Source organism: Citrus clementina, unplaced genomic scaffold (genome assembly GCF_000493195.1).
Source record: "Citrus clementina cultivar Clemenules unplaced genomic scaffold, Citrus_clementina_v1.0 scaffold_4, whole genome shotgun sequence".
Lineage (NCBI taxonomy): Eukaryota > Viridiplantae > Streptophyta > Magnoliopsida > Sapindales > Rutaceae > Citrus > Citrus x clementina.
The window spans coordinates 16,878,803-16,891,195 of NW_006262274.1; the positions used below are offsets into that span (position 1 = coordinate 16,878,803).

Consider the following 12,393-nt stretch of genomic DNA (forward strand, 5'->3'; position numbering starts at 1 on the left):
AATTATGTAAATGCAAGATAAAACTTATGAATGAAAGGTAAAAGAAGTGAATTAACATAAAAATGGTATATTGGTGTTCTACCAGTAAACAAAACAAAAACTTACAAATGAAACATAAAATTTGTAAATCAACATTAAATGTAAATTAGAACATAAATTGTCTAAATAAAACATAAGACTTCTAAATAAAAGGTAAAACAAGTAAATCAACATAAAAATGATAATTAGTGTATCAATAGTAAACAAAAAAAACTTACAAATATAATATAAAACTTGTAAATCAATAATAAGTGTAAAATAAAATAAAAATTAAATAAATAAAATATAAGACTTATAATTGAAAGATAAAATAAGTAAATTGATATAGGAATGACAAATTGGTGTATTATTGGTAAACAAAATAAAAAATTACAAGTGTATTAGATCCAAATTTATTGATATATGATATATGGCTAATAAGAATATCTTCTTCTTCTTCTTTTTTGCCTTAATCCACATTAAGAAAAATTATTTTACGTAATTAACCTGTATAGTAAACAAATACTTTATTGCTACATTTACTTGCCGGATTCAGGAATGGGAATCCGGAATCGAAATCATTCCTGCGTTTACTTGCTAAAATAAGGAGCGGAATCGAATTCATTTTCGTGGACCCCACAGCAATTTGGGAATCAAATATGGGAGTCTGATTCCCAAGGGGGGCTTGGGAATCAGACTCCCATTCCCTGCATTTCCCATTCTACCCACGTTAATTTGTATTATTCCAGAAATACCCTCACTTTAGATTAAAAATATAAAAAGCGAAAAAAAAAAAATCCCTAAAACCTAAACTCTCTCACCCGTGCCTCCCAATCGAATGCCATCGGAGCTGCTTCCATCACCATCGCAGCCATCACCGTCTTTGACGTCGTGGTTCGTCGGCTGTGGACAGCTGCTCGTCGCTGGTTTCGTCTCCGTTGGGCCGCATCAATTTCGTCACCGTCTTGATTTCGCCCCCGTCTCATTTCATCTCCGATTTCGTCTTTAATGGCGACGATTCTAATATGATGTTGTTGCTACTGCTAACGACGATGATTGTTGTTGCCGTTGTTGTGTATGACAATGACAATTGAGATTTTGATTGTTGCTGTTTTTTTTTTTTGGGAAATGGATTATTTTTGTTGATGATGATTATTTGGGAAATGGATTAATTTGATGATGATGATTATTATTATTATTATTTTGGAAATGGATTATTTTGTTGATGATGATGAATCTGATTATGATCATTATTATTTTTTGAAATGGATTATTATTTTGCTGATGATGATATTTTTTATTTTGATTATTGTTATTAATTTTATTATTATTATTAATGATAAATTATAATTAATTAATAAACTAACAATACATGAATATAATTAATTAATATATTAACAGTAATTTTAATAATAATAATAACAATAGTTATTATTATAATTAACTAAGGGCATTTTAGTAACTTGAAACAATTCAGACTATTCCGATTCCTGTACCTCAAGTAAACAATTTATTTTGATTCCCATTCCCCATTCCCATTCCAGTTTATTCCGATTCTAGCCCATTCCGATTACTGACAAGTAAACGCAGCATATATGATAGAATTTGAGAAAAAAAAAGTTATAAATGTCCTAGGACGAATATAGAATTGAATTCCAATTACTTTCAATACAACTTTTTTTTTAATTTTCAATTGACAGGTGATTTTTTATTTGCTTAATTAAACTAAATGAATAAATTATTATTTTCGGAGATAAAAAAAAATAGTAGGACAACTTTCGAAATTTTTCCTCGTTAGCTTGGCTGTAAAGAAACAATTGTTCCCTTTTTTTACACACACACACACACAAAATTCAAAACATAATTGTTCAAACGTGTTAAATCTCTAAAAGTTCGGCTCTAAATTGCATAAAAACGCTAAATTTGCGAAAATACCGTTCACGTAAACAAAACGATATTATCAATCATGCAAAATCATGTATTCATGAACAGGATCTTAGCCATGTGAGATAAGCCCATTTCATCTTGTACCTATAAAATCTTAAATATATATGTACCCATAAAATCTTAAATATATACATGCACATATAAAAATTTGTGGAAGGGTTTACTGAAGGATTGATTGACAGTATGATGAGCTGCTAAATACTATTAGACAAGGAACAAAATTATGTGCTTCATGAAAATTAAGTAGAATTTTAGAAAGATTCTAACTAGCTCATCATTTTTATCTGTAATCTCAAAACAATCATTTTTTGCGAACTCATTTGTAAACAAATAAATGGAATAAGAGAATGAACCATCAGATTTACTGATTGGAACTACTTAATGATGATTTTGGCTTAAATGCAAACCGAATGCCTTTCCCTGTTATCAGCTTGCAGAAAACATACTCATTGAAGTTCAAGAGAATAAAGAATACGAGAAACTGAACAATACAAATAAATACGAGCAAAGGATTAAAGTAAATGGGGGAAAAGTTGTTACAGTTACAATACAAATCGAAGTCATAATCCAATTATTTATGACAAGAGATCATCCAAGTCCAGCATCAAGCCGAATGAACCGCTCACATCCCCTATTGGCTCTTGAAGAAAGTCTTCCAGAAAAGAATAGTCTTCCTCAATTAACTCAGGTAGTCCACCACTGTCTTCGTGTTGCACCGATGATTCAGGCACCGCCATGGGCACTTCAGCGATACTCTCCGAATGACAATGATAATTCTCTCCAGTTTCTCCACCCTGAAGCATGTTGTTCCCGGAGTCATAATGTTGGTTACATATCATCTGATCAAAATGACTCATCATCATCTCCATGGATGGCTCGTAAACACTGCTTGCAAGCCCCATTCCACCAGCTAAGCTCTGCTCACTCATCATGTCAGAACTACTGCAGCTTACTTCTTGATAATCCATATAGTTTTGTTGTTGATTCTGTTGGTGGGTCAACAGCCTATCCATCTCAATATCTGCTACTTGTTCGGATTGATTGCTGTTGTCTTGAAAACCCTTCAGCTTTCTTTTCTTTGCAGAACCGTACTTCAAATATCATGGCCAGTTGGTCGATTCTTTCGGAGCCTGCAAAGCACATAATTGGTAGCTCTATTCTTGGGCATATGTAGAGTGTACTCGTGCATGATCCAAGCCCCGTGATCCTCACAACCCTGTTTTTCGTAACGAAACCGCTTCTTGGAGCCGATTTTGATTTTGGATTGGCCGCTTACTATATCTTTACCAGCGTCCTCCCCTTGCCACGTACCGCAAGAGGATCCGACTTTGCGATCGATTCTGGAACCCTTGGAAGACTTTTTCTTCAACTGGGTGAAGAAATAAAGATCCTCATCAGCATTTAAAAAGGGTCCTCCATGAGAATCCCAAATCTCAGAGGGTTTTTCCTGGTAAAGATTACAATCCCTGATGAAATACTCAGCAAGAGGGATGAATATTCCCGAAACTTTCTTCTTGAGATAATGTTCGATGAGTTCTTCATCGGATGGTCTGAACTGGAAGCCATGGGGAAGAAAGGGTCTGTGTTCTTGCATTTTGTTTGAGGAGAAGAGGGTTAATTCAATGGTGGGTTGGTTGATTGATTGATTGATGATTGATGGAGGAAATTTTTTCGGTGAATTATTGAAAACAAAGAACACGGAAGCCGAGAGAGAAGCAACGATAGGGTTGGAGAATTAGAGCAGAAGTGGTAAGAAGCGTGGGTGTTAAAGTTTCCTTATAACATATGGAGGAGTGAAGTGACGTAGCTTGGATTACAAGTAACAATTTCCTAAGGCAATTCCGCGAAACGCGGGTGAACTTGCGAGTTGGGTAATTGCTAAACCCTAACCTTATCCGCCAGTTTGTTTCAAGTCGAGATTAGATATTTGGTGTTGTAAGAAGTTCTGTGAGTAGCATTAGCTAATCATGCAACTATGGGATTTTAATTCCCCTATACGGTGGTGCTGAAATTTCGGTCTAGTGCACCTCTCTGACTAATCAGCACGTCTGTATTGTAAATAGACGGTTACGAATAATCCAGCCAAAATAATAGGAATTAGATATATGGCCATTCCAAATAGAAAGTACCATTTTTTTATATTCTTTTTTCCATTGCTACTGTGAAATAAAATTACTAGATTTTAGATAAGATTTCAAATAATAATGGATTTGTGTTAATTAAATACTATGTAGATATCTAGATTATTTAAAGCTAATTTGAAAATATTCGTAACATGGAAGGGTTTCTCATTTGCCGCTTTCAAGGATCTCTGGCCTGTAGTAAAACTTTCCTTGTCGTCTGGTGCCATGCTATGGTGAGGTTCTTGTCTAATTGTGGCCTTGCATGAATTTAGGCAGTAAAAGATTATGCATTTTATAAATTCTAATTGGCTTAACTGGGAATCGGCAGATAAGATTCTAGGGCTTACATCTGAATCTATATCATTTCATATGTGTTTGTTACTATTATTAGTTTCGAGTGGGATCTTTCCTCATTTTGTTTGTGGCCATGTTTCAGCCTTTCTTGGTTCTTCCCTTGTGTTTAGATCATTGATTGCTTCAGTTTGTGTTACTGTGTGGCAATATCATATATTCTTTCTTTCATTGGGTTGTGGGGGCAGGGAAATGGTGAATTTTATATTATGATATGAATCCCTGATAAAAAGTACTTGTTTGTGGTCTACAGACAACATATAATATCGCTGAGGAACAATGATGTTAATCTAGTATTTGCTGATTAACTGCCATATTTATGCTTTCCTGTAACTCAACTATGTGGGGATTTTAACTCAGCATTATGTTATACTTGACAGTCTCGAGCTCTGGTACAACACAGTCTTGGTTCTTTTAACAGGAAACATGAAAAATGCTGAGGTTGCCATTGATGCTCTTGCGATATGGTACCGAATTCATAGGCTCCTTCCCATTATCATCATTTTGGATTTTGTTTCCCTCTTCTTTTATATGGGGCCAGTTATCTATTTGGTTTAAATTATTCTTATTTGCAGCATCAACATCAATGGGCTAGAAATGATGATCTCGCTTGGTTTCTTGGCTGCAGTAGGGTATAATCCTCTTCTTTTTCTTCTATTTTTTTATTTTTTTATATCTTTATTCTGTTCTTTTAAACAAACTTACTAGATTTAAAGAATGAAAATCTGATTATGAAACTCAGTTAACTACAATCCCGACTGCCTTATCCATTTGCAGGGAAAAAAAAACTTATTTTTTGCCTTCAGCCTTGACCAATAATTTCAGCCATATCTTGCGTGAACTTCGGATAGAAGTCAATCTAATTATATTTCTGTATTCTAACAAAAACTGCTCGATCTCCTGGAAACATTTCTGTGCATAATGCATGATCCTCAAGGCGATGTGTTGTAGAAAATGGAATTATCTATTCCCTTAACAATGTTTCACGTTAATATTGAATATTACTTCTCTATTACCCTTTTCTTTGGAAGGTTGATATATGTGCTGAATAAACTCAGTTTAGTTGGAAAAATGTTCAGTGTTAGGGTGTCAAATGAGCTTGGCCGAGGAAGCGCAAATGCTACGAAATTTGCTATTAAGGTGGCAGTTTCCACATCCTTTTTGATTGGATGTGCACTCTTTATCATTTTCCTCTTCCTCAGAGGACGCGTAGCATACATTTTCACCGACAATCAAGATGTGATTGACACAGTTGCAGATCTATCACCACTACTCTCTTTCTCTATACTTTTGAACAGTGTGCAGCCAGTGCTCTCCGGTAATGCTTCCCTTTCCTGTCAGTTTCTTTCTATATTCTCCAAGTCACCAATTGAATGGGAGGGTCGAAGATAAAAAGGAAAATATGTTGTTAAATTCGTAACCAAAAATCATGCCTGAACAGGAGTTGCTGTCGGGGCTGGATGGCAGAGTATCGTAGCATATGTTAACATCGCTTGCTACTACCTGATTGGGATTCCTATCGGAGTCGTGCTTGGTTATTTAACCCATTTGGAAGTCAAAGTGAGTTTTCTTTTTCCCATTCTGCAGTATCTTTGCGTTTTACTTACACGTGGCAGTATTTGTATTGTTACTGTTGTCTCCAAATAAATATAATTCAGTTCGGTTCCATTTTAATTTGGCTCAAATCATCATATCCTAATTCTCTGGTCCTGAAAGCACGAATATAGTGAACAACCGGTCTCCTCCTTATTGTATAATGCAGATACCTTGCAGCTTGGTTTGTCATCATGTTATTGATTATGAGTGCCGCAGCAGTTCGTTTTGAAGGAGTTGCTTTTCATGAGTGCACACACATCATTCTTTTCTACAAAATTCTTAGGACAGAATACAAATTGTTCCATAATTAAAAAGTTTAATTTTCTTATCATACCGGCTCTATTTTGTCCTCTCTCCTTTTGTAGGGTGTTTGGACCGGAATGTTAATTGGAACTTTTGTTCAAACTGTAGTTCTTATCATCATCACTTTGAAAACGGACTGGGACAAACAGGTATTATGTTTTTCCATCTAGCTTTCTCATGTATGAGTTTATAATTTTGTTTTTTTGATTAACCCCAATGATTGAACATGTAAATGATATGCATCAATGCAGGTGATGAAGGCTCGCGAACGCGTGAACAAGTGGTTCATTCCCGAATCACCGGAACAATCGCCTAACGAACAAGCAGATGTCGCAGCTTGACATCAAACTTCTTCAATTTCCAAAATCTTTTTTGCTTGGTGTAAAGCTTTTGCCAATTAATTGCTTACAGTTTTGTTTTTGCTTTCAAGAGTACAATCAAGCATTCAATCTGCCTCGTGGGACTTGATGTTCAACTACATTGCTCATGTAGATGGAGAATCAAAAAGTGGAATTTCTTTTTTTTGTTTTTCCTGTTTTTGGTGTTTCAACATCACCATTGTGAGATTCATTCGTATTGGCTTAATTGTAGCATTGGACATGATATATTTCGGATTTGTTCATTAGATAGCTGTAGAAAATGAGCATGTGCTCACTTAATACAGTGTTCATACTCATGCATTAGTTTTGTAAATAGAGTGTGTACAATAGTTTATATCCTAGCGTGATTAGTAAAGATTAATTGCTTGTGTCATCAAATTACTGGATTAGCAATAATGTTTGCAACATTTCAAATAAAAAAAAAAAGTTTGCAAGGTGCTTGCAAAACAACTTCTCTTCTGTGTCTCCATTTGTTGGATGAAATGATGTTTAACTCATACTTTGAAACAACATCATCCAGGTCTGCTATGCCAAAGGTATTTTACATACCTTCACAAGACAACCAATCAAATTGGTTCTAAAATTTTGGAAGAATCAATTTGGTGGACCAACCGCGAGATGAAGATGTTGAAGTCAATAAATTGTTGGTGCACCAACAATTTGTTGATTTTGTAAAGGCGAAAAGAAAGAATGGGGGATGGATTTGAAAAATAATAATAATTAAAAATTATATTTTTAATTATTTTATTCTTAGCATAGTAATTCATTTCTCCTATTAATTGTTAAATAAACAATTATTCTTTCTTGCCTCCGTGGATGTAGGTTTAATTACCGAACCACGTAAATTCTTATGTCCTTTATTTTTCTGTAATTATTTGGTGCGCTTGATTCTGCATTCCGCGCACAACAAGTGGTATCAGAGCCGAAGGTTCATACTTGGGGGGATACGGTACTATTCACGTATAAAGTACTATTCTCGTATACGGTATTGTTCACGAATACGGTGGAGACGGCCATTTGTACTTGGGAGACTGTCGATTGTAAGTAGTGTGTATTTTGCATGTCTAGGAAAGTTCTGTCAACAAAGGCGATAAGAGTCTAAGGATTCTAGTTTTTAATTAGGACCAAGTTCCCGTCCAGTTTCCTGATAACTTTCCTGGTGCATTTATTCACGTGAAATTAACATCATAGAGATTGTTTTTCAAGTGGAAATAGTTTGTTGAGAAAATTGTAGAAGGTGAAACTTCCAGAATTGGGGAGAAATCTACTGAGACTATTTCAGGAAACACTTTAGGTGAGAGGTGAGATTTGTCAAATCGCTATTCAGTACCTGTTATAGGAGGCCAGAAGATCGATGTTGAAAAGTTTGATGGGAAAATCAACTTCGGCATGTGGAGGCGCGAAGTTATGGATACCCTTATTCAAATCGATCTCGATGTTGTTCTGAAAAATAAAAGACACTTGTATGATGAAGAAATTTGGGATCGTATGAATGAAAAAGCTTGTGGTCAGATCAGATCTTGTTTGACCAGGGATGTGAAATTCTTGGTGAAAGATAAGGAGTGTGCGGTGACTTTGTGTCGTACATTGGAGGAGAAGTACCTGGTGAAAAGTCCTGAAAATCGCCTTCATGCAATGAGCCAAGTATATGGTTTTCGAATGAAGCCTAGGGTGTCAATGCACGATCATGTTTCAAGATTTGAAAAGTTACTTGCTGATTTGAAGAATCTTGATGAAGATATTAAGGATGAAGTCAAGGCTATGATTCTGTTACACTCACTACCAAAGGAATATAGCCATTTTGTGACTACTTTGATATATGGGAAGAGTGTGATCGTCTTTAAAGATGTTTGCACAGCATTGACTAGCTTAGAGATTCGGAATAATGATAAAAATTCTGAACGAGCATCATCTGAAGCTTTGGTGAGCAGAGATTGGGCGATGGAGAAACAGAAGAAGCGTTGTGGAAAGAATTCTCGATCCAAATCGAGAAACAGAAATATAGCTCGAGATGAGTGTGTATTTTGTCCTGAAAAGGGCCATTGGAGGAAAGGTTGTCCAAAGGCTCAAAAGAGAGATGGGAAGAAACCAGCAGCAGCAAACATGGCACGGAAAGATGAGGGCTCTGATTATTCACTAAGTATTACTCCTGCAGCATACGTGGCTAGTTCGAGTGAGTGGATACTTGATACTGGAGCAACCTATCATTTGTGTCCTATTAAGGAATGGTTTACGGATTTTCGTAATCTGGAATCCGGTGCAGTTGTGATGGGGAATGATCAACCTTGTCGCACAATGGAGATATGAATAATTCGGCTCAAAATGTTTGATGGAATAGTCAGAGAACTCAAAGAGGTTAGATTTGTTCCAACTTTAAAGAAAAATCTAATTTCTGTGGGTGCTTTAGAAGATAAAGGCTACAAGGTTACCATTGAAGATGGTATAATGAAGTTTACACATGGGGCTATGGTGATTCTGCAAGGGGTTCGGCGTCACAATCTGTACTATTTGAAGGGAGGTACAACTGATGAAGCAAATGTTGTTGAGGCGCACAGTGACACCACTAAGCTATGGCATGTACGACTGGGACATGTTGGAGAGAAGTCTTTGCAAACTCTGATGAGGTATGGACTTTTAAAAGGTACCAAAACCTGTAAATTAAATTTCTGTGAGCATTGTGTAGTAGGCAAGAAAACAAGGGTCAAGTTTGGTACAGCTAATCACGATACTCGTGAGATCCTTGAATATGTTCATAGTGATGTATGAGGACCAACCAAGACTGCATCAATTGGTGGAAGCCATTATTTTGTTACATTTGTTGATGATTTCTCTAGACGTGTGTGGGTGTACACCATGCGAGCAAAGGATGAGGTTCTAGAGATTTTCGTGAAATGGAAGAAATTAGTGGAGACTCAAACTGGCAGAAAGATCAAAGTATTACGATCTGATAATGAGGGTGAATATACTTTTGATCCATTCTTGCAAGTATGCCAGAACGAGGGTATTAAAAGACATTTCACGGTGAGACATACTCCGCAACAGAACGGTGTGGCTGAGTGTATGAATCGTACTTTACTGGAGAAGGTACGATGTTTGTTATCTAATGCTGGCTTAGATAAAAAGTTTTGGGCTGAAGCTGTGAGCTACGCAAGTCACTTGGCAAACCGGTTGCCTTCTATTACAATTGGAGGTAAAACTCCTATAGAAATGTGGTCTGGAAAGCATGCACAAGACTATGATTCCTTTCGTATATTCGGGTGTCCAACTTATTATCATGTTAAAGATGGTAAACTGGATCCTCGTGCTAGAAAAACTATCTTTGTGGGATTCAAAGGTGGAGTAAAGGGCTTCAAGCTTTGGGATCTCGAAGACAAAAAGTTTGTGTGTAGTAGAGATGTCACATTTGATGAAGTTTCAATGATGAAAGCTTCAAGTTCTCAGTAGGTGGAGAACAAGACCAAAGAGGTATTGCAGCGGGGTGGAGTTTGATGCAGCTCCATATGTACCAGTTAGTTCTACATCAAAGAAGAGTTCAACTATGGAGGTGACACCTAGAGTTGAAGAAGAGGTTGTTTCTTCTGATGTCCCACAAAATGAAGAAACAATTGTTGATGTAGATAATGATGATTTTACAGCAACAAGGAGGCCAAAAAGAGAGATAAAGAAACCCGGATGACTTACTAAATATATTGTGGTAGCCTATGCACTTTCAGTTATTGATGATGACATCCCCAACACTTTTGGTAAAGCATTACGTAACAGTGAAAGTGATCAGTGGAAGTTAGCCATGGAAGAAGAGATGAAATATCTCCATCAAAACCAGACTTAGGAACTTGTAAAGTTACCAAAGGGGAAAAGGGCTATTGGCAATAAATGGGTTTACATCAAAAAGCAAGGATCTCCAAATCAAACAACTCCTCGATACAAGGTAAGGCTCGTGGTAAAAGGTTTTGCTCAAAAGGAAGGTATTGACTACAATAAAGTTTTCTCTCCAGTTGTAAAACATACTTCCATTTCTATCCTATTTGCCTTAGTTGCAGAATATGAGTTAGAGTTGGCTCAATTGGATGTTAAGACGGCGTTCTTACATGGAGATTTGGAGGAGGAAATCTATATGATTCAGCCTTGTGGTTTCAGAGTTGCTGGAAAGGAGAATCATATGTGTAGGTTGATTAAATCTTTGTACGGACTGAAGCAATCGCCAAGGCAGTGGTACAAAAGATTTGATCAATTTATACAAGGGCAGAAATTCACCAGAAGTGAACACGATCATTGTGTTTACTTTAGAAGACTACCAGATGGAGCTTTCATCTATTTGTTACTCTATGTCGATGATATGTTTATAGTTTCGAATAATAAAGATGAGATCGAAAGATTAAAGAAGCAGCTGGCTTCTGAGTTCGAGATGAAAGACTTGGGTGCTGCACAGAGAATACTTGGGATGGAGATTCGTAGAGACAAGAAGAATAGGAGCATATGGTTGACTCAAAAGTCTTATTTGAAGAAAGTGCTAGAAAGATTCGGTATGGATGACAAAACTAAACCGATATGTACACTTCTAGCTCTTCATTTCAAATTAAGATCTTCTTCATGTCCTAAATCTCAAGAGGAGCGCGATTACATGGCTTGTGTTCCATATGCTAGTGCTATGGGTAGTCTTATGTATGCTATGGTATGCACAAGGCCCGATATATCTCAAGCAGTGAGCATGGTTAATAGATACATGCACAATCCGGGTAAAAATCAATGGCTTGTGGTAAAATAGATTCTCCGACATCTATATGGGACAGTTGATGTTGGGTTATTGTTCAAGAAGGATTGTGGTCAACAATGTGTTGGGTATTGTCATTCTGATTTCGCTGGAGACCTTGACAAGCGAAGATCAACAACGGGCTACGTATTCACATTGGGTGGAGGTCCGGTTAGTTGGAGGTCGATTCTACAATCGACAATTGCTCTGTCCACTACGGAAGCAGAGTATATGGCAGCAACTGAAGCTGTAAAAAAAGCTATCTAGTTGAAAGGCTTGTTAGGTGATTTGGGAGTAATTCAGGAGAACATTGCGGTTTTCTGTGATAATCAAAGTGCGATATTCCTTGCGAAGAATCAAACATATCACGCTCGGACGAAGCACATAGATGTGAAATATCATTATGTGAGAGAGATTATCGAGAGCGGTGTTGTGTTGTTGAGAAAGATCGATACCAAAGATAATCCATCAGATATGTTGACAAAGATAGTTTCTGGAGTTAAGTTTCAACATTGCTTGAAATTAATTAAAATCCTTCGATTGTGTTAAGATATGTCCTTCGGGAATTTTGAACTACGGTTGACTTGATCCCAAATTTTGGCTACGTAGGCAGTCATAGAGATGCAGCCACTTTGGGGATGATGGCTCGTTGGTAGTCGGATCAGATTTAAAAAATTTTCGCCGAGGTGGAGATTTGTTGAAGTCAACAAATTGTTGGTGCAAATTTGTTGATTTTGCAAAGCCGAAAAGAAAGAATGGGGGATGGATTTGAAAAATATTAATAATTAAAAATTATATTTTTTATTTTTTTATTTTTAGCATAGTAATTCATTTCTCCTATAAATAGCTAAGGATTTCATTCATTTGAAATCATTCCAAAATTGTTAAGCTTATAAGTTTATAAGCTTTTGAGAGAAGTGAGAGA

The 12,393-nt window shown here is 36.4% G+C and overlaps 2 protein-coding genes across 2 annotated transcripts; one reads left to right on the forward strand and one right to left on the reverse strand.

Annotated features, from left to right (window-relative positions):
* Positions 1-3,058: 3,058 nt before the first annotated feature.
* LOC18043365 (NAC domain-containing protein 96) lies at positions 3,059-3,559 on the reverse strand. Its single transcript, XM_006437219.1, has one exon. It carries the CDS (start codon positions 3,557-3,559, stop codon positions 3,059-3,061), a length of 501 nt encoding a protein of 166 aa, XP_006437282.1.
* A 511-nt stretch (positions 3,560-4,070) lies between these two features.
* On the forward strand, positions 4,071-6,818 carry LOC18043366 (protein DETOXIFICATION 20). The gene is made up of 8 exons (XM_006437220.2): positions 4,071-4,090; positions 4,208-4,321; positions 4,820-4,906; positions 5,015-5,071; positions 5,519-5,757; positions 5,881-5,999; positions 6,401-6,487; positions 6,590-6,818. The coding sequence occupies exons 1-8, from the start codon at positions 4,071-4,073 to the stop codon at positions 6,677-6,679; spliced, it is 813 nt and encodes a 270-aa protein (XP_006437283.2). The 3' UTR covers positions 6,680-6,818.
* Positions 6,819-12,393: the final 5,575 nt, after the last annotated feature.